General features: G+C 39.0%; 1 protein-coding gene across 3 annotated transcripts in view; it reads left to right on the top strand.

The window, feature by feature from the left end:
- sptb (spectrin, beta, erythrocytic) overlaps positions 1-24579 on the top strand; it is a 66531-nt gene that overhangs the window by 19028 nt on the left and 22924 nt on the right. For all 3 annotated transcript variants that reach the window (XM_022223366.2, XM_051949235.1, XM_022223361.2), the window contains 15 exons: positions 11247-11398; positions 11530-11703; positions 13231-13328; positions 15273-15353; positions 15471-15586; positions 15719-15831; positions 15911-16098; positions 17740-17857; positions 18355-18513; positions 19197-19499; positions 19588-19738; positions 20359-21229; positions 21411-21548; positions 22077-22836; positions 23073-23275. In XM_022223366.2, the coding sequence (XP_022079058.1) occupies positions 11247-11398; positions 11530-11703; positions 13231-13328; positions 15273-15353; positions 15471-15586; positions 15719-15831; positions 15911-16098; positions 17740-17857; positions 18355-18513; positions 19197-19499; positions 19588-19738; positions 20359-21229; positions 21411-21548; positions 22077-22836; positions 23073-23275 (3625 nt within the window). The remainder of the gene's footprint in view (positions 1-11246; positions 11399-11529; positions 11704-13230; positions 13329-15272; positions 15354-15470; positions 15587-15718; positions 15832-15910; positions 16099-17739; positions 17858-18354; positions 18514-19196; positions 19500-19587; positions 19739-20358; positions 21230-21410; positions 21549-22076; positions 22837-23072; positions 23276-24579) is intronic.

Here is a 24579-nt window from a genome sequence, read left to right as displayed (position 1 = left end):
AGCTCAGTGGGATTCATGCCGACAACAACTTCCCTCCCTCGCACTCCCCCCTGCTTCCTTTATTTCCCGTCGCTCCATGCTGCCTAAATGGCCACGAGCGTCCCTGTGCATGCGCTCCTCTCAAGGTTTCATGATGTGAAATGATCCGGCACAACCGTGTGCCGTGATGTACTTTAATTGTCCCTTTACTGCCTCCGCTGTAAAACCCTCCGATGGCTGCACCCCAAACAGTTCAGAAAGGGTTTGTCACTGTTCTTTTTTTACCTCTCCTTTGCTTCTACCGCTGTCAGGTGATGATGTGAGGGAACCAACGCCGCTAATGGGCCTCTGAGTTATTTGCATGTTTTAATTGCCATTACTTTTTCATGCCGTGGTTTTCCGTGTGGATGTAGCAGAGTGCCGTGTGCTGTTGTTCTGCTGAGAGGAGCAGAATGAAGCATGATTTATTTACTGTACCCTGCTGCACCATGTGTTTTACATACAATAGCCCCTGATTTCTGCTGCTAAGATCTGAGTTGGAGCTGTGTAGATGCTTACTGGGGGTTTTTTTTGCAGCAGGAGATGCTGTTATAATCTGTCTTGTCCTGTTTTTCTGGCTGGTCTCTGAACTTCTTCTCTGATCTGTGTTGTCTTCTTTTGGTTCTTGCCTGGTTTGTTCCAGACTCTCCGTCTCCTCCCATGTCTCATTTTGTTTTACTCTCTCCTCCTTAACCTTTAACCCGACGTCTTTAACTTATTCTTTCTCTTGTTCCTCCTCCTTTAGCTGCTCCGTGCTTGTTCTGCACAGCCTCAGGGTCTGAATCATTTATTACGCGAGTCATTAAGGATGCAGTCCTTTGCACTCCGTAGTTTGCAGTCCTATTTGAGTTCAGGAATAAACAGGGCAAACCTGCAGCAGGCAGACGTAAGGGGGAAGTCATGTGGTGCGAGCTGGGACGACCGAGCAGCGAGGATGTCTCAGCGCTGACCTGATAAACTTTAAGAAGCTGTGTGTGTGTGAATAAATTAGTGTTTCTGCACTGATGTCACTGTTGCCAAAAAAAAAAGATCCAGATTGTTCTAAATGATCTAACCAAGTCTGAGAGCTTCATTCAAATCTGCTGCGAGGAATATATCGATAGAAAGTTTAAAGTTCCTGTTTTTGTGTAGTTATAGAGTGTTTCTTAGTTAAATCATGTGAACTCATTTCTGTTGTGATTCTTGGCAGGATCTAATCTTGAAGCTTTAGTTTTACACACATTTTTTTCCAAGGTTTGAATGCAGTTCATCCACTGAACATCAGTTAGATTTGGCCCATATTCATAACAATAATAGGCTGTAAGGATTATATTAATGAAGCTATGAAATATGAATGGAATCCATTAAAATTCACATAGAAATTAAATGTTAATCTTGAAAATAAGAATGTTCTGAGAAGTGATTTTAAAACAGTGGTCGTTTTCGAAAATCTAATCTCAGCAGGTGAGTCATTCCAGAATTTAAAGGCCTGAACTATAAAGGCACGATAGCTCTTTGTCGCTGATTTTAAGATTTTTCCGGGCTCGTGTGGGGTTCAAAGATCCCTAAAATATTCAGGACCTTGGGCATGTAAGGACTTGAAACTCAACAGGAATGTTCCCATTTTGAAACAGTAAAAAGCAGCTCAGTACTGGAATAATATGATCTGGTTTTCTTGTACCAATTCAACTTTTGAGGCACCTGAAGTCAAGGAAGGGAAATCTGATTAATATGTATGTTGAATGTATTACAGAAATCTAGATTTGAGAAAATAAAAACATGGACGACCCTGTGTAGATGTTTAAAAGATAAGAAAGATCAAATTTTTTTTAGCTGCTGAGTCAATTAATGGATTAGTTGATTGAAAAGAGAGTAAGCATTGATTGTTTCTGCTTTGTCTGTGTTCACTGGTGAGAATATTACGATGTGGATGTGGTTGCAATCTGAACAGAGTTATTCATGTCTGTGACTTTTTTTTCTTTTTTGTGGGGGCGGCATGGCTCAGTGGGTAGAGTGGCTGTCTTATAACCGGAGGGTTGCTGGTTCAATCCTCGGCCCGTTGTGCTCATATCGAAGTGTCCCTGAGCAAGACACCTAACCCCTAATTGCTCCTGATGGGGTCATGGTTAGCGCCTTGCATGGCAGCTTCCACCATCAATGGGTGAATGTGATGTATCCTGTAAAGCGCTTTGGGTACCTTGCAGGTATAGTAAAGCGCTATATAAATACAGACCATTTTTTCACTTATACTGTTTGGCACATTATGATGGGTAGTGATATCAGGAATTATTCTTAATGATGTTGTGGTAGTTATTTTGACTAGTGTGCCAAATCTTCAGTAATTTATATATTGACCCTATGCACAACAAGCGGTTTCTGAGCTTTTTTTATTTGCTCCAGTCATGTTTTTATCCACAGTGGACTCATTTGTCACTTCAATGAAAACAACACAACAGCAGCTAGTAGCAGAGAGAACTCCCGAGAATGTCATCTGTGCAGTACGTCAAAGTTAGAATGGCATAAAGACGTGAAAAAATGGTGGCTGTAAATGCTGTAAATGTTTTACTGCCTACATTTTTAATTTGTTGACAAATTTATCTTCTACATGCTCTGTGTACACATCCTGCAGTTCAGCTGAAAAGTATACATAATAAACTATGACATTTTTGCCCGTTTTCGGACAAAAAAATGAAGTTTTTTTGTCCATTTTTGGACGACATAGTAAACTCTTACTTTTTTTTTCCATTTTCGGACGACATATTAAACTGTGACGTTTTTGTCCATTTTCAGACAACAAATGACGTTTGGCCATTTTCGGACAACATACTAAACTGTGACTTTTTTGTGCACTTTTGGATGACATACTAACCGATGACATTTTTTGTGCATTTTCAGACCACATAATAAACTATGACGTTTTTTGTCCATTTTTGGACGACATACTAAACTATGATGTTTTTTGTCCATTTTCGGACGACATACTAACCTATGACATTTTTTGTCTATTTTCAGACCGCATAATAACTTATGACGTTTTTGTCCATTTTCGGACCACATAATAAACTATGACGTTTTTTGTCCATTTTCGGACAACATACTCAAATGACGTTTTTTGTCCATTTTCGGGCGACATACTAAACTATGATGTTTTTTGTCCATTTTTGGACAACAAATGACGTTTTTGTCCGTTTTCAGACAACATAATAAACTGTGACGTTTTTTGCCCATTTTCGGACCACATAATAAAGTATGATGTTTTTGTCCATTTTTGGACGACATACTAACCTATGACGTTTTTTGTCCATTTTCGGACCACATAATAAACTATGACTTTTTTTGTCCATTTTTGGATGACATACTAAACTATGATGTTTTTTGTAGATTTTCGGACAACATACTAAAATGACGTTTTTTGTCCATTTTCGGACGACATACTAAACTATGATGTTTTTTGTCCATTTTTGGACAACAAATGACGTTTTTGTCCGTTTTCGGACGACATGCTAAACTATGACGTTTTTTGTCCATTTTCGGACCACATAATAAATATAACGTTTTTGTCCATTTTTGGACGACATACTAACCTTAGACGTTTTTGGTCCTTATTCGAACAACATAATAAACTATGACGTTTTTGTCCGTTTTCGGACGACATACCAACCTATGACATTTTTTTGTCCATTTTCGGATGACATACTAAACTATGATGTTTTTTGTCCATTTTTGGACAACAAATGACGTTTTTGTCCGTTTTCGAACGACATACTAACCTATGACGTTTTTTTGTCCATTTTTGGAGGACATACTAAACTATGACGTTTTTTGTCCATTTTTGGACGACATACTAAACGATGACGTTTTTTGTCCATTTTCTGACGACATAGTAAACTATGCCATGTTTTGTCCATTTTCCTACGACATAGTAAACTATGACGTCTTTTGTCAATTTTCAGACGACATACTAAATTATGACGTTTTTTTGTCCATTTTCGGACAACAAATGATGTCGTTTGTTTATTTTCGGACGACATACTAAACTGACATTTTTTGTCCATATTCGGACGTCATACTTAACTATGACGTTTTTCTCCATTTTCAGACAAAAATTGACGTTTATGTCTATTTTCGGACAACATACTAAACTATGACGTTTATGTCCATTTTTGGACGACATTCTTTTGTCCATTTTTGGAGTAAAAATCACGTTTTTTGTCCTTTTTCCGACGACATACTGCACTATGACATTTTTGTCCATTTTTGGATGGCATACTAAACTATGACTTTTTTTGTCCATTTTCGGACGACATACTAAACTCTTACGTTTTTTTGTCCATTTTCCGACCACATAATAAACTATGACGTTTTTGTCCGTTTTCGGATGACATACTAAACTATGACGTTTTTGTCCATTTTCAGACGACATACTAAACTATGACATTTTTGTCACATTTTGGAAGATATAGTAAACTATGACATTTTTATCCATATTTCGGACAAAATACTAAACTATGACATTTTTTTTCTGCATTTTGGATGACATACTAAACTATGACATTTTCGTAATATTTTGGTCCACATAATGAATTAAGATGTTTCATTCCCATTTTGAACGACAAACTGTGATTTTTTTTCAGCCTGTTTTGTTGGTTTTATTCAGTAGTTAAGTTGAGAGGAAGACCTGCAGGAAAGAGCCACGTGAGCGAATTGAACCTTCGCCTCTAATGCCGTCCTGTTCATGATTGCCCTCTTAACCAGTTGAGCTATCTGGGCGTCCTATGTGTTTTCCTTGTACTACCTTCTAAAGTATGTCACATTTTGGACCACATCCTCAACTACGACGTTTTTTTTTCCACATTTTGGACGAGATACTAAAGTATGACTTGTTGGTCAACATCCTAAACTACGACGGTTTTTTCTATATTTTGGACCACATACTAAACCAAGATGTTTTTTCCATATTTTTTTAACGGTCTTTTCTTGGCTTTACTGGATGGACGAAGTGCAAGAGACACAGGAAATGGGGGAGACGAAGGGGGTAAAGACATGCAACAAAGGGCCATGAGCGGGAATCAAACCAGGGCCGCTGTATGTGGTTCACCTGCTTAACCCGTTGAGCTATACAGGCGCTGTTTTTCATATTTTTGACAACATATTAAACTATGATGTGGATGTCCACATTTTGGACAACATACTAAGCTATCACATTCTTGTCCACATAAGAAATTATATTTTATTTCCATGGCATACTTTTTTTTTTAGTTGTTGAGAAGAAAGCAGGAAATCAGGGAAGACCTGCAGGAATGAGGGGTGTGAGGGAATCGAACCTGTGGCTCTAATGCAGTCCTGTGGATGGCTCACCCGCTTAACCAGTTGAGCTATCTGGGCACACTGTACATTCTCATTATACTACCTACTAAACTATGAAGTTTGTGTCACATTTTGGATCACATTTTTTTCCATGTTTTGGATGACATACTAAACTATGACATTTTTGTCACATTTTGGATCATATACTAAACTATGATGTTTTTGGTGATGTTTTGGATGACATACTAAACTATGATGTTTTTGGTGATGTTTTGGACGACATACTAAACTACGTATGATTTTTTTTTCTAGTTTTTGGGAGACATACTATAATATGACATTTCTGTCGCATTTTGGATGACATATTAAACTATGACGTTTCTATCCACATTTTGGACAAAATACTAAACTGACATTTCTTTTCTGCATTTTAGAGGACATGCAAAACTACGGCATTTTTGTCCACATAATAAATTATGATGTTTTATTCCCTTTTTGCATGGCATACTATGACTTTTTTTAAATTATTTTTTTCAATAGTGAAGTTGAGGAGAAGACAGGAAAGCCCTGCAGGAATGAGCCATGCAAAGGAATTGAACCTGCAGCTTTAATGCAGTGCTGAAGACAGATCACTCGCTTAACCAGTTGAGCTATCTGTATGTTCTTATTGTGCTACCTACTAAACTATGAAGTTTCTGTCACATTTTGGCCCACAGCCTAAACTATGACTTTTTTTTGCCATATTTTGAACGAGATACTAAATTGACGTTTTTACCATATATTGGATGACGTACTGAATGATGACGTTTTTTTTCCATATATTGGACGACATACTAAGCTATGACATTTTTGTAATATTTTGGCCCACAGCCTAAACTATGACTTTTTTTTCCATATTTTGGACGACATACTAAATTAAGACTTTTTTTTTTAGACATTTTGGACAAAATACTTAACCATGACTTTTTTTTCCATATTTTGGGTGACATACTAAACTATGATGTTTTTTTTTTCATTTTTTGGACGACATACTAAACTATGACTATTTTTCCATATTTTGGAAGACATACTAAACTATGACATTTTTGGCACATTTTGGATGACATACTAAACTATGATGTTTTTATCCACATTTTGAACGAAATACTAAGCTATGACATTTTTTTTCCATTTTCCATTTTCTGTTTTCAGACAAAAATTGACGTTTTTGTCCATTTTTAGACGACATTCTAAACCATGACGATTTTTGTCTATTTTCGGACCACATAATAAACTATGACGTTTTTGTCCATTTTCGGACGACATACTAACCTATGACGTTTTTTGTCCATTTTCGGATGACATAACCCATGATGGTTTTTTTTCCCATTTTCGGACGACATACTAAACTATGATGTTTTTTTTACCATGTTTTGGATGGCATACTAAACGATGACATTTTTTTTCCACATTTTGGACGAGATACTAAAGTGTGACTTTTTGGTCACATGTTGGACAACATCCTAAACTACAACGGTTTTTGCTATATTTTGGACCACATACTAAACCAAGATGTTTTTTCCATATTTTTTAACGGTCTTTTCTTGGCTTTACTGGATGGGCGAAGTGCAAGAGACACAGGAAATGGGGGAGACAAAGGGGGTAAAGACATGCAACAAAGGGCCGTGAGCAGGAATCGAACCAGGGCCGCTGTATGTGGTTCACCTGCTTAACCCGTTGAGCTATACAGGCGCTGTTTTCCATATTTTTGACAACATACTAAACTATGATGTGGATGTCCACATTTTAGACAACATACTAAGCTATCACATTCTTGTCCACTTAAGAAATTATATTTCCATGACATACTTTTTTTTTAGTTGTTGAGAAGAAAGCAGGAAATCAGGGAAGACCTGCAGGAATGAGGGGTGTGAGGGAATCGAACCTGTGGCTCTAATGCAGTCCTGTGGATGGCTCACCCTCTTAACCAGTTGAGCTATCTGGGCACTCTGTATGTTCTCATTATACTACCTACTAAACTATGAAGTTTCTGTCACATTTTGGATCATATTTTTTTCCATGTTTTGGATGACATATTAAACTATGACATTTTTGTCACATTTTGGATGACATACTAAACTATGACATTTCTTTTCTGCATTTTGGAGGACATACTAAACTACGGCATTTTTGTCCACATAATAAATTACGATGTTTTATTCCCTTTTTTCATGGCATACTATGACTTTTTTTTAAGTTATTTTTTTAGCTTTTTCAGTAGTTAAGTTGAGGAGTAGACAGGGAAGACCTGCAGGAATGAGCCATGCAAGGGAATTGAACCTGCAGCTTTAATGCAGTGCTGTAGACAGATCACCCTCTTAACCAGTTGAGCTATCTGTATGTTCTCATTGTATTACCTACTAAACTATGAAGTTTCTGTCACATTTTGGCCCACAGCCTAAACTATGACTTTTTTTTGCCATATTTTGAACGAGATACTAAATTGACGTTTTTACCATATATTGGATGACGTACTGAATGATGACGTTTTTTCCATATATTGGACGACATACTAAGCTATGACGTTTTTGTAATATTTTGGACAACATGCTAAACTATGATGTTTTTGTCATATGTTGGACGACATATTGAACTAAGACTTTTTTTTCCATATTTTGGACGACATACTAAATTATGACTTTTTTTAGACATTTTGGACAAAATACTTAACCATGACTTTTTTTCCATATTTTGGGTGAGATACTAAACTATGATGTTTTTTTTTTTTCATTTTTTGGACGACATACTAAACTATGACTATTTTTCCATATTTTGGAAGACATACTAAACTATGACATTTTTGTCACATTTTTGACGACATACTAATATGACATTTTTGGCACATTTTGGATGACATACTAAACTATGATGTTTTTATCCACATTTTGGACGAAATACTAAGCTATGACATTTTTTTTCCATTTTCCATTTTCCGTTTTCAGACAAAAATTGACATTTTTGTCCATTTTTAGACGACATTCTAAACTATGACGTTTTTTGTCCATTTTCGGACCACATAATAAACTATGACGTTTTTGTCCATTTTCGGACGACATACTAACCTATGATGTTTTTTGTCCATTTTCGGACGACATACTAAACTATGATGGTTTTTTTTTACCATGTTTTGGACGGCATACTAAACTATGACATTTGTTTTCCACATTTTGGATGACATACTAAACTATGACTATTTTTCCACATTTTGGAAGACATACTAAACTATGACATTTTTTTTCCACATTTTGGACAACATACTAAACTATGACTATTTTTCCATATTTTGGAAGACATACTATACTATGACATTTTTGTCACATTTTGGATGAAATACTAAACTATGACTTTTTTTTCCACATTTTGGACGACATACTAAACTATGACTATTTTTCCATATTTTGGACGACATACTAAACTATGACATTTTTGTCACATTTTTGACGACATACTAATATGACATTTTTGGCACATTTTGGATGACATACTAAACTATGATGTTTTTATCCACATTTTGGACGAAATACTAAGCTATGACATTTTTTTTCCATTTTCCATTTTCCGTTTTCAGACAAAAATTGACGTTTTTGTCCATTTTTAGACGACATAATAAACTATGACGTTTTTTGTCCATTTTCGGACTACATAATAAACTATGACGTTTTTGTCCATTTTCGGATGACATACTAACCTATGACGTTTTTTGTCCATTTTCGGATGACATAACCCATGATGGTTTTTTTTTCCATTTTTGGACGGCATATTAAACTATGACATTTTTTTTCCACATTTTGGACGACATACTAAACTATGACTATTTTTCCACATTTTGGAAGACATACTAAACTATGCCTTTTTTTTCCCTATTTTGGACCACATACTAAGCTATGATGTTTTTTCCACATTTTGGACGACATACTAAACTATAACCTTTTTTTCATATTTTGGTCGAAATACTAAACTTGAATGTTTTTTTGCATGTTTTGTCCAAAATCCTGAACTACAACATTTCTTTTCCATATTTTGGATGACCTAATAAACTATGACGGTTTTGTCACATTTCGGACAACATACTAAACTATGAAGTTTTTGTGACACTTCGGACGACACTGTGAAAATTTAATGAGGTGGTCCTTGTGTCATTTCTGACTTCACCTGAAAATGTCATCCAAGTTGTTGTCCATTTTTGAGACATGTTTCACACTGACAGACAGATGGATTCACAGGTTAATGCCTGCCGATCATCACACAACTCTGCCGTTCCTTGGTGGAGTAACAAACACAGTGTAGTACAGTGGATCCTGCTGCCATACGGTCCCATCAAATTTGGTGTTATTTTTGCGTCTGAGTAGGAGGCAGATCGTTGCGATGGGATTTAAAGTGTGAATGTGACACCGGCAAGATGTGTCACCATGTGGGCAGCGCTCATCCTCCCAAAAACCTCTGAGAGAGCGATGCTTGTACTCTCTGCAGCTCTCTGCCCCCTCCTCAATGAGCTTCAATGCAAACCTGCCGTCAAAGAATTTCACCATTAATTCAGTTACAGTTGTGCTTAATTAGACAGAGAGATTGTTCATGTTTAATTTCCTTTTTATGCACGACTTAATTACTTTATAAGCTACTTCGCAAGGAATATGCGTAGACATACGTCTTGAAAAGAATTCCTTACAAATGTGAAACTCTGGCTCGGTTTTACAGGAGCACTGTAACATTTAGAAACTGTAAACACAGTTAAAATAACAGTAAAAATATGTAAGGTAATTTGACTTCTTTAGCTAATTAAATCCAGTAAAACATTTACATTTACAGTATTTATGACCATACTTTTATAATCATAATAATAATACAAAATAATAATTCATATAAAACAATAATGTCAACAATAGTGTAATTTTTTGTCAAACACTGTAAGGATAATTCACGATTGAGCCATTTTTGGTAGTTTTTTTGTTTTATTACAGTCAGTGTGTTACATAAAGATTTTTTTTTTCTGGGAAAAAAGTAAATTAACAAAATAATATTCGTAAAAATACACCCATCCATCCATCCATTCTCTATACACCGCTTTATCCTCACTAGGGTCGCGGAGGGTGCTGGAGTCTATCCCAGCTGACTCGGGTGAAGGCAGGGGACACCCTGGACAGGTTGTAAAAATACAGATTTTTAAAAAAAAAAAAAATGTTGACATTACTGACAGTTTGGACCAGTTTTTTTTAAAGCCTCACGAGTAAATTAATACACATTTTGTAATTTTAATAGTCATTATCAGCAGTTTAACAAAATTATTCAAGAACAGAAATTTACAGTTACAATTCAAGTTTTTTAAAAAGAAGTTTTTTGTTTGTTTTTTACAGTGTAAGTAGCAACAATAAAGTTTTCCCTGGTGTGTGTGTCCTTTTATGACACTGGATGTCAGATTTACACTAGAACTGTAGTATTTTATATTATTTTCCAACCAAGCCTGAGCGTCAGTATGGGCATGTTGCTCCAGTCGAGAGGATTTGGGAGTCCAAAGGAAATAATAATTCTAAAAAGTCAAGCCAAAGAAACATTTTGATTGAATGTGAGCCACAGATGGAAGTTAATATAGATAACTGAGCATGTTTTGCCTGCAGCAACAGTATATGGCTGGCGGTATACAGTACGAAGCTTAACTCTGCACTGAGGATTCATATAACCAGTAAGATTTCTGTGTCTGTGGAGCAGATTTCCTCAGACAAACGCTGAGATACTGTAACTCCTGCCAACTTCTTCCTTCAGCCTCGCAGGCATCCTCCCGTCTGAAGTGCCCTCGTGCACTGCAGCAAATCCCTGCCAGCCCCGCTCGGCACTGCTGCTCTGTAGCTGTGAGGATGTTGCCTTATTCATGGAGCTCATGTTCGTTCTTCGCTTTGTGCTCCCATCAGATGAGCGCGAGGCGGTTCAGAAGAAGACCTTCACTAAATGGGTCAACTCCATCCTGTCCCGGGTCGGCTGTCGCATCTCTGACCTGTACTTGGACCTGCGGGATGGACGGATGCTCATTAAACTGCTGGAGGTGCTGTCTGGGGAGCGACTGGTGAGAAGATTTTACTTACATTTTTGTTGTCCTCCCTTTTGATATTCTTTGCGTTATTCCAAACTCTCTCGTGGTCTTTGTGTTCTTCGAAATGTTCTCTTTCCACTGTTTTTTGCTTCTCTTCTCTGCAGCCAAAACCCACTAAAGGCCGGATGCGAATCCACTGTTTGGAGAACGTGGACAAGGCGCTACAGTTCCTCAAAGAGCAGAGGGTCCATCTGGAGAACATGGGCTCCCACGATATCGTCGACGGCAACCATCGCCTCATCCTCGGACTCATTTGGACCATCATCCTGCGTTTCCAGGTAAACTGAGGACCTCGGCTACACTGGAAACCTTTCAGATTGGCCTGGAAGTTTGGTATTATAATCTATGCATATTTAAAATGATGTCTGTGGAATTTTAGATTCATGTATCAAATACTTTCTGAGATAACATCTTTTTTTACAGATTGCCTGTTGATCAGCTTTCAACACATTTTTTCGCACAAAAAACAACTGAGGTTATGTTTAAATTACAATATCTCAGGAACTCTTCAGGACAAAAGCTTAAAATTTTCACTGTTATTTCTCAATGTGCCATTTAATCTGAATCTGCAACATCCAAAACGTAGATCAGATCATTTCCGACTACAGGTGAGTTGAAATATGACACAAAAGTCAAATCGGTCATGAAAAGTCCCATGTTTGTGCACACATGAACAAAAAACACAATAACGCAGACGTCAGCTAGTGATATTTTGGAACTACTTGTTTTTTCTTCCTTTATTAGTTTTTTGAACAATAAACTCAGTTTTGCTCAACATTCATTTCCTTTTCTTACATCTGAAAATGTCTAAAAACTTCATGATATTCTTCTTTTCTCCAGCATATATATCACATGTGCAGCCCAGCCATTTAAATTATATTATATATTAACATGATTATATTCCCACTGAATTAAATAGATTCTGCTTCACTTAAATGCATCTTCATAACATTATAATCACATTTGCATTGAAAAGATGGCGCAATATACAGCATCTAATAGAAAACTCTCAGACTTGTAATTGTTTAGTTTTCTGTGCATGTTTTGCAAAAACGCTGTCAACCTGCAGCCTTGGGATGTTTTTCGCTTTCTCTTCCCCCTTGAAACGATGCCTTCAGCTTCCAGCCTTTATTAACTGCTGTTAGGAGCACATCCAACACATCAGAACATGTCTGTTTGATTCTTTTATCTTCTGGGCGAGGCCATGTATTTATTTTTAATTTGACAGCAACACTGGTATTTTTAGACGCGTTAGTTCAAACAATATGGCCCGCTGCATTATTCAGCCTTTTCAAACCAGAAAGAAAGGGGAGAAAAAAAAACACAGGAAAGAAAGGAGTTGACTTGGTCCTGTCTGTATCTTTTAGTCTGCATAAACCAAGGAGAACCAAAGCTGGCTAAATTTAGCCCTCTCTCAGGGCCTGTCTCTCAGATCACATCACTGCTCTAATTACTGGCCCAGTGTGTGGGAAAATAAGAACTTCAATAATTACCGACCTTCTTTCTATCATTCGGATCCAATGTTTAGTTTTGTGAGAATCAAGCCCGGCTAATAGCATTGATGATATATCACTTGAGATTTTGTTTCAAACAAATAAAAAAAAAGAAAAGTTTTTTTATTTTCCTGCTATGATAAATGTTGTATCTCAAAGGGATCCACTTTTGCCAAAATGATCCCTACTGGTGCCTCCCTTTATCAACATGTTAGTGGCTGTTTTTTGTGTGTGTTGTTGTTCCTGTTTGATGGCAAACATTAGTGAAGTTCCATTATTCACCATCCAGCTGTGCTTGTTGTTCTTCCTCAGATCCAGGACATCGTCGTGGAAACGGGCCAGGCAGACCAGAAGGAGACGCGCTCAGCCAAGGATGCTCTTCTTCTGTGGTGTCAGATGAAAACTGCAGGGTAAGTGTTCTGCGTGACCTTTAGCATCACCCAGCTGCTGTAAACTTCCTTCGAGATCTCATACATCGATGTAAATCCAGTCTTGCGCATCTGTTAGTAGGTAAAAATCTCACAATTCAGGAATGTACTCTCAATTTTATCTATTTAAATTGCAGCGCAGAGTGTCTTTGACAGTCTTTATCTCTGCTCTATGAATAAAAGATCCGATTTTTATTATTCTGGTTTTTATGGTTAAAAACGGGCTTGCCAAAAGCTTTCACTTTTATTTATTTAAATTGCCACATAGAGTGTCTGTGAGAGTGTTTATTCTCTGCCACATAAATAAAAGATATCATTTAGGACATTCCAGTTTGATGCTTAAAAACAGGCCTGCCAGAAGCTTTCTGTTTCATTGTCACGTTTACTTTTTAAAAACCCAGTCCTTAGAGAGGTGTTAGAAGAAATATTCAGATTAATGAAAAGCAGCAATAATACAATTTAAACTCCAAATAATATACATCATAGTATTGTTTTGTTGTATTGTAATCAGAATCTGGATAGCAACATGTTCCTAAAGTTACCAAATGCATGTTGTGGAGTAAAAAAGTGCAACATTTGTACAACGAACAGAAAATAGTAGTAGTTTTTTGATAAGTGAAGTCAATTAATTTAATTTGCAACAACATTCGTGTTTCTTCAAAACCAAAGTGCAAATGTTTTTATTTTTATTTTCAGCATTTGTTTAATGCCATAAAATCCAATTTTTTTTTAAAGAAATAGATATTTGTAAAAATATTTTTGCTTTCTTGCAAATGAAAAGGCTGATACCACTAATATTGTACATATGCTAAATATAAGAGATATCACAGCCAGGAGGCGATGTTTATACAACATTGGCTAACATCACCTACAAGATCAAATAATGTTTAAAGTTTTTCGTGTAATGTTCAAAGAACATTTTAAGAAAATGATCTTTCCAGATATTGTTCTTACAAGGTTAAAGGTGAACTAAGACAAAGTCTTTCACTGCGACCTTCAGAGCATGGTGTAAGAGCCATAGATTCTGTTACATAATAAAAAGGAAAAAATGTTTTCAAGATGTGATTGCGGCATCAGATAACAGAACATTCCCGTAATATGACAACAATATTTTGCAATATTTGCCTGCAATATTTTGAGTTTTTGTAATGAGGATGTTGTTGACGTTACACATTACAGAAGGGCTTTCCACAAAACATTCCCACAATGCTCTGCAATGTTCTGCGAGGACAAAAGAAGAACATTCTGAATGCAACATTCAGAAAGCTTTTTAGGGCATTAAGGTCTAGCAACGTTACCATCAAACATTTTAAGAATGTCTGCAGCTTTCTCACTTTTGGAAGAACATTCTGGGAACAAAAAGAGAACTTCCCACTAAAAGCATTACTTAAACTTTGTAGAACTTTCTCAGAACGTTATTGGAACAACCGTCACTTATATAATCAACATTTTTAGAAGAAAAAAGCATCATATTGAGGTTTAATGGTGGGCTTTACAGCTAAGTTAGATGTTTCCCAGTCTTTATGCTAAGCTAAGCCAATCATTTGCTGGATGAAGCTTCATATTTAGTGTATAGACATGAGAACGATAGTGATCTTTTTGTGCTAATCTTGGTATAAAAATGAGTAAATGTATTACCCAACATGTCAGACTGTTTCTTTCGGATTGAAGGTTTTCATTTGTAGTATGGTGACACTGTAGATTAGCATTCAGCTGGATTTATTCATGTCTCTGAATCTGTCTCTTAATTTTCTATCTTTGAGGTTTCTGCAGCAAAAAATGTAATCTTTTGGGTAAATAGAGAAAACCCTTGGTTCAAGGCTTTAAGTTACAGAAATAAGAGTTTCGTGATTATACATGCTGAACAGAAGCCAGAACACTTCAGAAATGTTCAGTCAATGACGTCTCCTTGCCGTTGTTTCCCAGATACCCCAATGTCAACATCACAAACTTCACCACCAGCTGGAAAGATGGCATGGCCTTCAACGCTCTCATACACAAACACCGGTAAGAGGAGATGAATGGCCAAATCCACTCTCACCAGCTCAAAAATGTAAACACACCAGAAACCCATCTGGTCAGTGTCGGTCTTCCTCATTCATCTCCTCCATATTTCTCTTAAAGGCCAGATCTGCTGGACTATAACAGGCTGAAGAGGTCCAACCCGACCCACAACCTCCAGAACGCGTTCAATGTGGCAGAGCAGAAGCTTGGTGTGACCAAACTCTTAGACCCAGAAGGTGAGTGACCGATGAAGGATGTGCCTTCATGTAGAAATAAATGTTTACGAGTGTTAAGCCTGGTGGAAAAAAACAGACAAGCAATGTTTCTGGTTTGGCTCTGACTGATTTGTCCGTCGGTTTGTTTTGCAGATGTGTTCACTGAGAACCCCGACGAGAAGTCCATCATCACGTACGTTGTGGCATTTTACCACTACTTCTCGAAGATGAAGCAGCTTGCTGTTGAGGGCAAAAGAGTTGGGAAGGTGAGATTAAAAGATGGCATACACTTATCAGTATGTTGACCCTTGAACCCCGTTAATCATCACCTCATTTCTTCTTCAGGTCCTGGATCACGCCATCGAAACGGAGAAGATGATCGATAAATACGAGACTCTGGCATCAGACCTGCTGACGTGGATCGAGCAAACCATCATCGTGCTGAACAACCGCAAACTTGCCAACTCTTTGACGGGAGTCCAGCAGCAGCTTCAGGCCTTTAACACCTACCGAACTGTAGAGAAGCCGCCCAAGTGAGTCAAAGCCAGGCCAAACTTCCACTGCAGTGTTTCATACGAGACTACTTCAAAAAGTTCTCAATCTGACCTGGAATTATGGGCAAAATTCACATTTTGGGGTTTAACCTTTTAGTCCCTGAGCCCTGTTTTTGAGGCACCTCCTTAGTACCTACAGCCCCCGCCGGCGGGGGGTTAACTGTATACTGTCCAAAAGATGAAACCCTTTAAAAGTCAGTGAGAGGAAAACCTAAAAATGGACAAGACACTGACGTCCATAGTTTCTGCTAATTTTTAGTCACATGTTTATTATTCACAATAATGTGGAGAACGACCTGCAATTGATTGTCCACGGTCATGATTTTGCTCTTCTTGGCCCAGTTGACATTAGCAACTCACTTCTTTACGGTTGAATAGCACGGGGAGTCCTCACCAACCGTGTTGACCATGTCTTCATGGATTTCCTTGCGGGTCATGCCCTTTTTGTGCTCGCAGCTTCTTTCTTGTCCATTTTTTGGTTTCTCTCTGATCTACTAATTTAAAAGCGTTGTCATCTGCAAAGAAATGTTGAGAAACATTTGAGTCATTCCACCTCAACTGACCATCTCATATTTGTCGGATTTTTTCCTTTGCACACCTGTGTTGTTAAGTGAAATGTCAGTAGGTAGGTGACATTAGTTTTTTGAGTGAAAAATTCTTAAAGAAGGTGGCATTATGCCAATTTTTGCAGCATTTTCTTCGCACCAATCTGTTGAGCAGTGCCATAACTTGAGAAATACTGTAACTGGTGTCCTGAAATTTTCTAGGCTTATTGCAATGTACTTTGATGGTACAACACTCCTTTGATAGAATAATACAAACCAGCTTTTGCCAATTACAAGAAAACAATAAAGGTTTTATGGCTGGTGGAATATCGAAGCAGACCTAAACATAGACATATTTTGATCAAAACTTTTAGAACTGTAGCTGCATTATTTCTCATGTTATGACACTTCCAAATTTGCTCCACAGATTGGCATGAAGAAAACATTGCAAATATGACCGCATCCTTTTTAAGGAATTTTTATCTCAAAAACTAAGCTACCTATAACATCAGATTTTATGCATGGTCAACTAATTTGACCATGCATGCATGCATGGTGAATTGACATGGAATGATCCATTTGAGGGTCTGTGGACAGTGATAAAAGGATTTGTAGTACATAATTATGGCCCAAAATGGGAGTTATTGTGTCTGGGTGAGGCAGAGAACGTTTTGAAGTACTCGTGTACTATTTCCAGTCTATTTTTATCGCCCTGTGTTTTTTCATCATTGCAAACACATTTACAATCATTTATATCAGGTAAACTTCATCATCCAGTTGCAAATGAATACAGAAATTGTAATTAACACCACTTTCAACACGCCCTCTGAGCCACTCGATCAGGTTTCTCCATGATATTTAATAACATTTTTCATACTGAGCTCAGGTTCATCTTGTTAAACCAAACTGATACACAAGTGGAATTACCTCGTTCCCGCAGGCGCCGTACACATATTGGCTTCTGCTGTTGTGATGTTGAGCCGTAGTCTAATCTGCTCTACTGTGTTTTGTTATTTTTTTTGTTGGTTCCAATATTTGCAGAATCCCTTGTGGCTAACTTCTTGTTGTTTCTCAGGTTCCAGGAGAAAGGCAACCTGGAGGTGCTGCTGTTTACCATCCAGAGTCGTATGAGGGCCAACAATCAGAGGGTTTACACGCCTAAAGAGGGAGCCCTGGTTGCAGATATTAACAGGGTAAGATGGCTTTTGGAGATGAATTGGAATGAGTGCAGAGTAGCATCGTGTTTTAAGAACGTAAATGGAGCTCTTTCATACAGCTTGCACACATGTTCAAATTTCATCAATTTATCAAACATTATGCCAAAGGGAGCAATTAACCACAACTGAATTGAATTATACAAGCACTGCTGTAGCTAAAATATACAATAAAAGCCATCTCTTGAAGAAAATAGAGGCCTGACTACAAGCTGGCACAAAAACAAAAGTAACAAAGCAGATTATGTTCTTGTAGCTATGGCTATTTTAACTAAGTACAAGAATTCTTAGTTGTCTTACCCGACATCTGCCAAAACTTCCCAGCTTCAGGATGAGTGTTCTGTAGCTGACGTTGACCTCTGAGCTCCTTGTGGACGGGATTCAAGCAGACAACAGTGTGTCAATTTTGGAAAATTATGACAACCAAGTCGCAAAGACCGCAAACCCTCACGATGCCTCTGATCTTCTGAGTGCAGGCCTGGGAGCGTCTGGAAAGGGCGGAGCATGAGCGGGAGCGAGTCCTGAGAGACGAGCTGATCAGACAGGAGAAGCTGGAGCAGATGGCGAGAAGATTCGACAGGAAGGCGGCCATGAGGGAGACCTGGCTCCTGGAGAACCAGAGACTTGTGGCTCAGGTGAACCAACAACTCCAGAACCACAGCTGTTCTTAAATGTTTAAATATTTGACTTTACATCTGTTCATTGTTGTTTCTTGTATGCTAGTTGTGTGGGTGACTCAGTAGATCTTTGTTTTCGTCCTTAAGTCCCTACTTGTGAGAGTAAACATGCTTTTTTTTTGTTAATGAATTAAAACAGCATCTAAATGGGATGAGCGATGCAGGGACAAGTTGCCTTGGAAACAAGATGTGACCAAAAAATGTCACCTGCATGTATAAAATAGCAACTTTCTTAGAGGAAAAACCTACTTGATTGTTCAGAAAAAAAGGTAGATGTTGAAAGCAGTTGCCTTAAAGGTAGAGCATGTGATTTGAATCCAATATTCTTCACTGAACACCTCCTAGCTGTCTACTGTTAGATTATTATTACTGATGCATTAATGTGTAAACAGCATTTTAAAGTTGTAGCTCAACAAAAAGGAGAATCTTTATAATGAAGGAAATTTCATCTATATTATGTGATGGTTAGATTGAAGATAATTGCATGTTTATCACAATCTACTCATAACCATAGGACTACCTGTCAAATAAATATAGAGATTTTAAAAGTATAATGTTTCCATCCAAAATGTGGAGTAACAGAAATCCAAAGTTGCAGAATACGTACATATTAAACCCACTGTCTTCTCTAATTTCTTCAGGATAACTTTGGCTATGACCTGCCAGCAGTGGAAGCAGCGAAGAAGAAACACGATGCCATTGAGACGGACATTGCAGCATATGAGGAACGTGTTAAGGCCTTGGTGAACATCTCCAAGGAGCTGGAGTCTGAGCGTTACCACGATGCCAAACGGATCGACGTTCGCAAAGACAACATCCTGCGTCTTTGGGACTATTTGCAGGAGCTGCTGAAGGCTCGAAGAGGGCGTCTGGATAAGAACCTGACCCTGCAGAGGATCTTCCAGGAGATGCTGCACATCATCAGCTGGATGGATGACATGAAGGTGCAGCACAGAGGAGCAGAATACATACAGTAGAAACATATATTTTCCAAACATTAAGCTGATCAAACTGTTTCCCTTTTTTCTTCAGGCTCGGCTACTGTCTCCTGACTTTGGGAAACACTTGCTGGAAGTAGAAGACTTGTTGCAAAAACATGCTCTGGTGGAGAACGACATCGCTCTGCAGGCCGAGAGAGTACAGAGCGCCAGCGCTTCTGCTCTCAAGTTCGCCAACGGAGATAGTAAGTGCTGTACCTCATGGTGCACCTTGGAGAAAAGTGTGGATTGTTTAAATGGATACTTCTGTGTGTTAAAAAAACATGAAACACTGCTGTAGAAGAAGAAGAATGTAGAAAACGGTTTCTGTTAGGGTATCAAAAAGTATTTTATCAGTTTCTAAAATTAGGTTTTGCATTGAGACTAGCTTCAAAAGATTTCAAACAACAGTTTAGCCCTAACTTAAAGGCCAAGGTGAATAAACTATCCCAATATGTTGATATAAGAATGCATAAAACAATATAATTTACTTCTGCACTCAACCTGTAAATGTAATTATTAAACATTTCCTTTCTTTATAATACTAATATTTTAATCTAGTCCTTCATGTGTGGTTCTCTTTTTCTCTCATCACAGATAGTCAAAAATAGTATAGTTTGGTGACACTGTAATGTCCATATATTTGAATATGTGTCATGTATGTGTTAGTTCTATGTTAATTTGTCATCATGACCACTATAATCCGCCTTCCTAACTGTTTCCACTGACTCCAGCATCCTAGAACTGTGAAGAGAGCGAATCAAGCAGGAAAAATGAAACGAGTAAATTCATAAAACCATTATCTTATCCTCCATCCTCTCCCCAGGCTATAAGCCGTGTGATCCCCAAGTGATCCGGGACAGAGTCCAGCACCTGGACCTGTGCTACCAGGAGCTTTGCGCTCTGGCTGCCCAGCGAAGAGCCCGCCTGGAGCAGTCTCGCCTCTTCTGGAACTTCCTGTGGGAGGTGACGGAGCTGGAGAGCTGGATCAGGGAGAAGGAGCACATCTTCTCCTCCATGGACTACGGCAAGGACCTGACGAGCGTTTTGGTGCTCCAGAGCAAACACAGCGCCTTTGAGGATGAGCTCGGAGCTCGCCGAGCCAACCTGGAGCAGCTCTTAGGTGAGGGGGAGAAGATGATCCAGGCCAAACACTTTGGCTCCCCGAAGGTTCAGGAGAGCATGGACGACATCCGGAGGCAGTGGCAGCAGCTGGAGGAACTGGCTGCGTTTCGAAAGCAGAACCTCCAGGATACCCAGACGTTCTTCCAGTTTCAGGGAGATGCTGATGAGCTCAAGGCCTGGCTGCTGGACGCCAAGAGGCAGATGAGCAGCGACGACGTCGGCCACGATGAATACACAACTCAGCGGCTACTGAAAAAGCACAACAACCTGAAAAATGAAGCGATCAAGAACGGAGCCACGATTGACGCTCTGTCCAAACAGGCCAACGGACTGCCAGAGGAGCTACAGAACACCCCTGATATCCAGAGACGACTGAAAGACATCAAGGACCTTTACATGGAGCTCATGTCTCTGGCTGACCTGAGACAGAAGAAGCTGGATGACACTATGGCTCTGTACACCATCTTCAGTGAGACGGACGCATGCGAACTCTGGATGGGCCAGAAGGAGACGTGGTTGGTGGGTTTGGAGGTGCCGGAGAAGCTGGAGGATCTGGAAGTTGTTCAGAACAGGTACAGAGCCACAAATGAAATAAGTATGCACTCCGAAATTAGGTTTACACATCTGGATTAATAATGTAATTCACAAAAACCTGCAAATTATCACTTCTTTCTGCAAATACTATTAGATCTGGTCTAGTAATTGTGCAGATTGTACTAACATTATTTTAAATAACACTTTTCTTGTTTTCAGGTTAAGCATTTTAGCTCAAGATATGGCAAATGTTCAGTCAAGAGTGGATGACGTCAACAAAGCTGTGAAGCAGCTCGAGGACAGCAGACACCCTCGCACCAAAGAGGTCAAGGATTGTCAGACGAGACTGAACAAGAGGTACTTTTAATGAATACTTTACAGCTATACCTGGAATAAACAACAAAAAGAGATGAATATTTTCCTATTTTGCCTCCTGGAGTATGAATAAAGTTCTGGGAAGATCCTATTGTACATAGAAAAAAACTTTCTGAAGAGAAATCCTTAATTAATTCCTAATAATATCCAAATAGCGACAGTGTTAAACTGGTGTACAAAGTTATATTTTAATTGCTAGCAAGCTCTTTTAGTCACTGCACAGTAGGCCAACTGAATACACAGAAATGCAGAAATGTGTAAACAAGGAAGCAAAAAATGTAATATGGAGAATAACGCCTCCTGTTATCATTTAATAACAAGAAAATGAATAAATGGACCCTAAATAAAGCAGTTTTTTCAACAAAATTACATAATTGGCACCAGATTTCATGGTTCTTTCCAATAAACTGTAAGTGAATTATAGGTTAATATAATAAAGCAGTACCACAAACACTCTAATAACGTAACCGACACCCTAGATGACATTAAGCCAATCTCATGCTTCTCCAGGTGGGAGGCGTTTAAGGCCATGGTGGAGGACAAGAAGAGGAAAACAGATTCTGCTGTTAGTCTGCAGAACTATGGGCTGGAATGTGACGAGACAGAAGCTTGGATCAAAGACAAGACTCGAGTGATTGAGTCCACACAGGACTTGGGCAATGACCTGGCAGCGGTGATGACAATCCAGAGGAAGCTGTTCGGCATGGAGAGAGATTTAGCCGCCATCAACACCAAACTCACCTTCCTGAGGAAAGAGGCCGACCAGCTGGCCCAGGACCACCCGGAGAGTGCTGCAGACATCTTGGCTCGAAGAGGAGAGCTGGACGATGCCTGGGACACGCTCAGAAAGACCCTGAAAGACCGGGAGGATTCCTTGGGCGAAGTCAGCAAGTTGCAGACCTTCCTCCAAGACATGGATGACTTCCAATCCTGGCTTTTCAAGACCCAGAAAGCCGTGGCGTCTGAAGAAATGCCCGCTACGCTGCCAGAGGCCGAGGAGCAGCTGAGCCTTCACGACGCCGTGCGTGAAGACATAAACAACCGCGAAGAGGACTACCATCGTGTTAGGGACACCGGTGCTCAGGTCACCCAGGGTCAGGAGGACGATCCTCAGTACCAGCAGCTGCTCCAGAGGCTAAACGGTATGGACCGCGGCTGGTATGAACTCCAGAAGATGTGGGACAGTCGCAAGAACTTCCTGGACCAGGGTCTGGGCTTCCAGCAGTTCATGAGGGACGGTAAAGCTGTGGAGGCCATACTCAACAACCAGGTACTGCACTGTGCACACGACTGTAAGCTAACACCTAATGCTGCCTGTGTACAAGTGGAAGAGACATCAGTTACTGCTGGGTAATGATGGGTTAGTGATGCTGCAAGTATTTAAAAGAATGTGGTATGAAGAATGTAGCACGGTCAGTTACATACCACATAGGTCATGTAATGCAGTCAGCTGGTCAAGTGTTTCAAGACTCTTTCTTTGTTATTTTTCCTCACCCTTTGCTGCAGGAGTACACCTTGGCCCACATAGACAAACCTGACACTCTGGACGGAGCAGAGAAGGCTCTGAAGAAGCATGAGGACTTTGTGAGCACCATGGAGGCCAACGTGGATAAGATCGATGGCGCTGTGCAGGGCGGACAGCGTCTGGTGGACAGCAACAACCTGTACTCTGGGAAAGTTCAGGAGAAGATGGACTCAATCAAGGACAGGTCGGTTATTTTGTTCTTTGATCAATTTTAATTTCAATGAGGTTCTGAGATATCTTTGAAATTATTTCAACCATATAAAGTAGAGATCATAAACGTAGTGCTTGGAAGCTGATGATAATATAAAATCCCAATCTATAATCTAAATATAGTCGTTAAATTGAAGTAGGGCAGCAAAATGTGTCTTTTTGTGGTTAATAGTTCGACACAAGGTGCAGATATTGCAATGAGTAGTCCTTCCAGAATTTCGCGGGCGTTTTTCGTGATTGTTGCGGCCGAAAATGCCTGAATTCGCGGCAGCTTTTCTAAAAAATTGCGATAAAAGTTGCGATGTTTTAAGCTTATTTGTTGTGATGAAATTGCGGGAGATAAGTGACAACTGCTAAAAGAGCTGCATTTTTTTCCAGCTTGTAGAACATGTTTCAACGCTGTAATTGACAATATTTATTCCAAAATTATTTTGCGTTCCAACCCATTTCCACACGCTGGCACACCACGGTGGGAAATTAGCAGCAGCCAAATACTGGTTTAACATGACGTGGTTGGTAGATTTGCGGCACAAAATGCTAATTTACTGTTGAATGAATCATATTCGGACATATCTGTCAGTGGCTTAAAAAGTTAATTTCACATCCTGGCACACACGTGTTCACACACACACACGCTCACGGCTTGTCACGTCAACTAACAAGAACAGCACTGAGAGAGCGCAGTACTCGACCAAGACAGGTGTGTGTTCTGCATGTGTACATATCAAATCACGTGACCTAAATATTTAGCGGGCGACGGGAATTGATGGGACTCAGAAACACCCCCACCATTTAATCAGTTGTTCTTTGTGTCATTTCCGATACGTCCACAGTGGTAGATTTGTTGTAGGATCACAATCATGTGATTGTCAGCAGGCTGGTGAGATAGCGTTCACCTGTTGCCATGGTTACCGTGCCGCTATCAGACGCCGTGCCGCTACCTCAATGGGAAATCCTTAACAAATCCGTGGATCCAACCTTTAAGCCGTGTCACTGCCAAAGTCTAATCATTTGGTCCTTGTGTCATTTCTGACCGACCCTGAAATTTTCATTCGAAACCCTGAGTCAGTTTTTGAGTGATGTTGGTAACAGAGGAAGGATTCACACACGCTGATCGTCACATAACTCTGCCGTGTTCTTTGGTGGAATAAATAATCTAATTTACCTTCATTTTTTTTATTTTTTATTAAGAAACATGAAAATTGTCTGTATATCTATAATAACTTGAACTTTCCCCACTGTTGGATCAATAAAATTTATCTCATCTTATAAAATATA

This window comes from Acanthochromis polyacanthus, chromosome 1, assembly GCF_021347895.1.
Source record: "Acanthochromis polyacanthus isolate Apoly-LR-REF ecotype Palm Island chromosome 1, KAUST_Apoly_ChrSc, whole genome shotgun sequence".
Taxonomy (NCBI): domain Eukaryota; kingdom Metazoa; phylum Chordata; class Actinopteri; family Pomacentridae; genus Acanthochromis; species Acanthochromis polyacanthus.
This window is presented reverse-complemented; position numbering and strand designations above follow the sequence as displayed.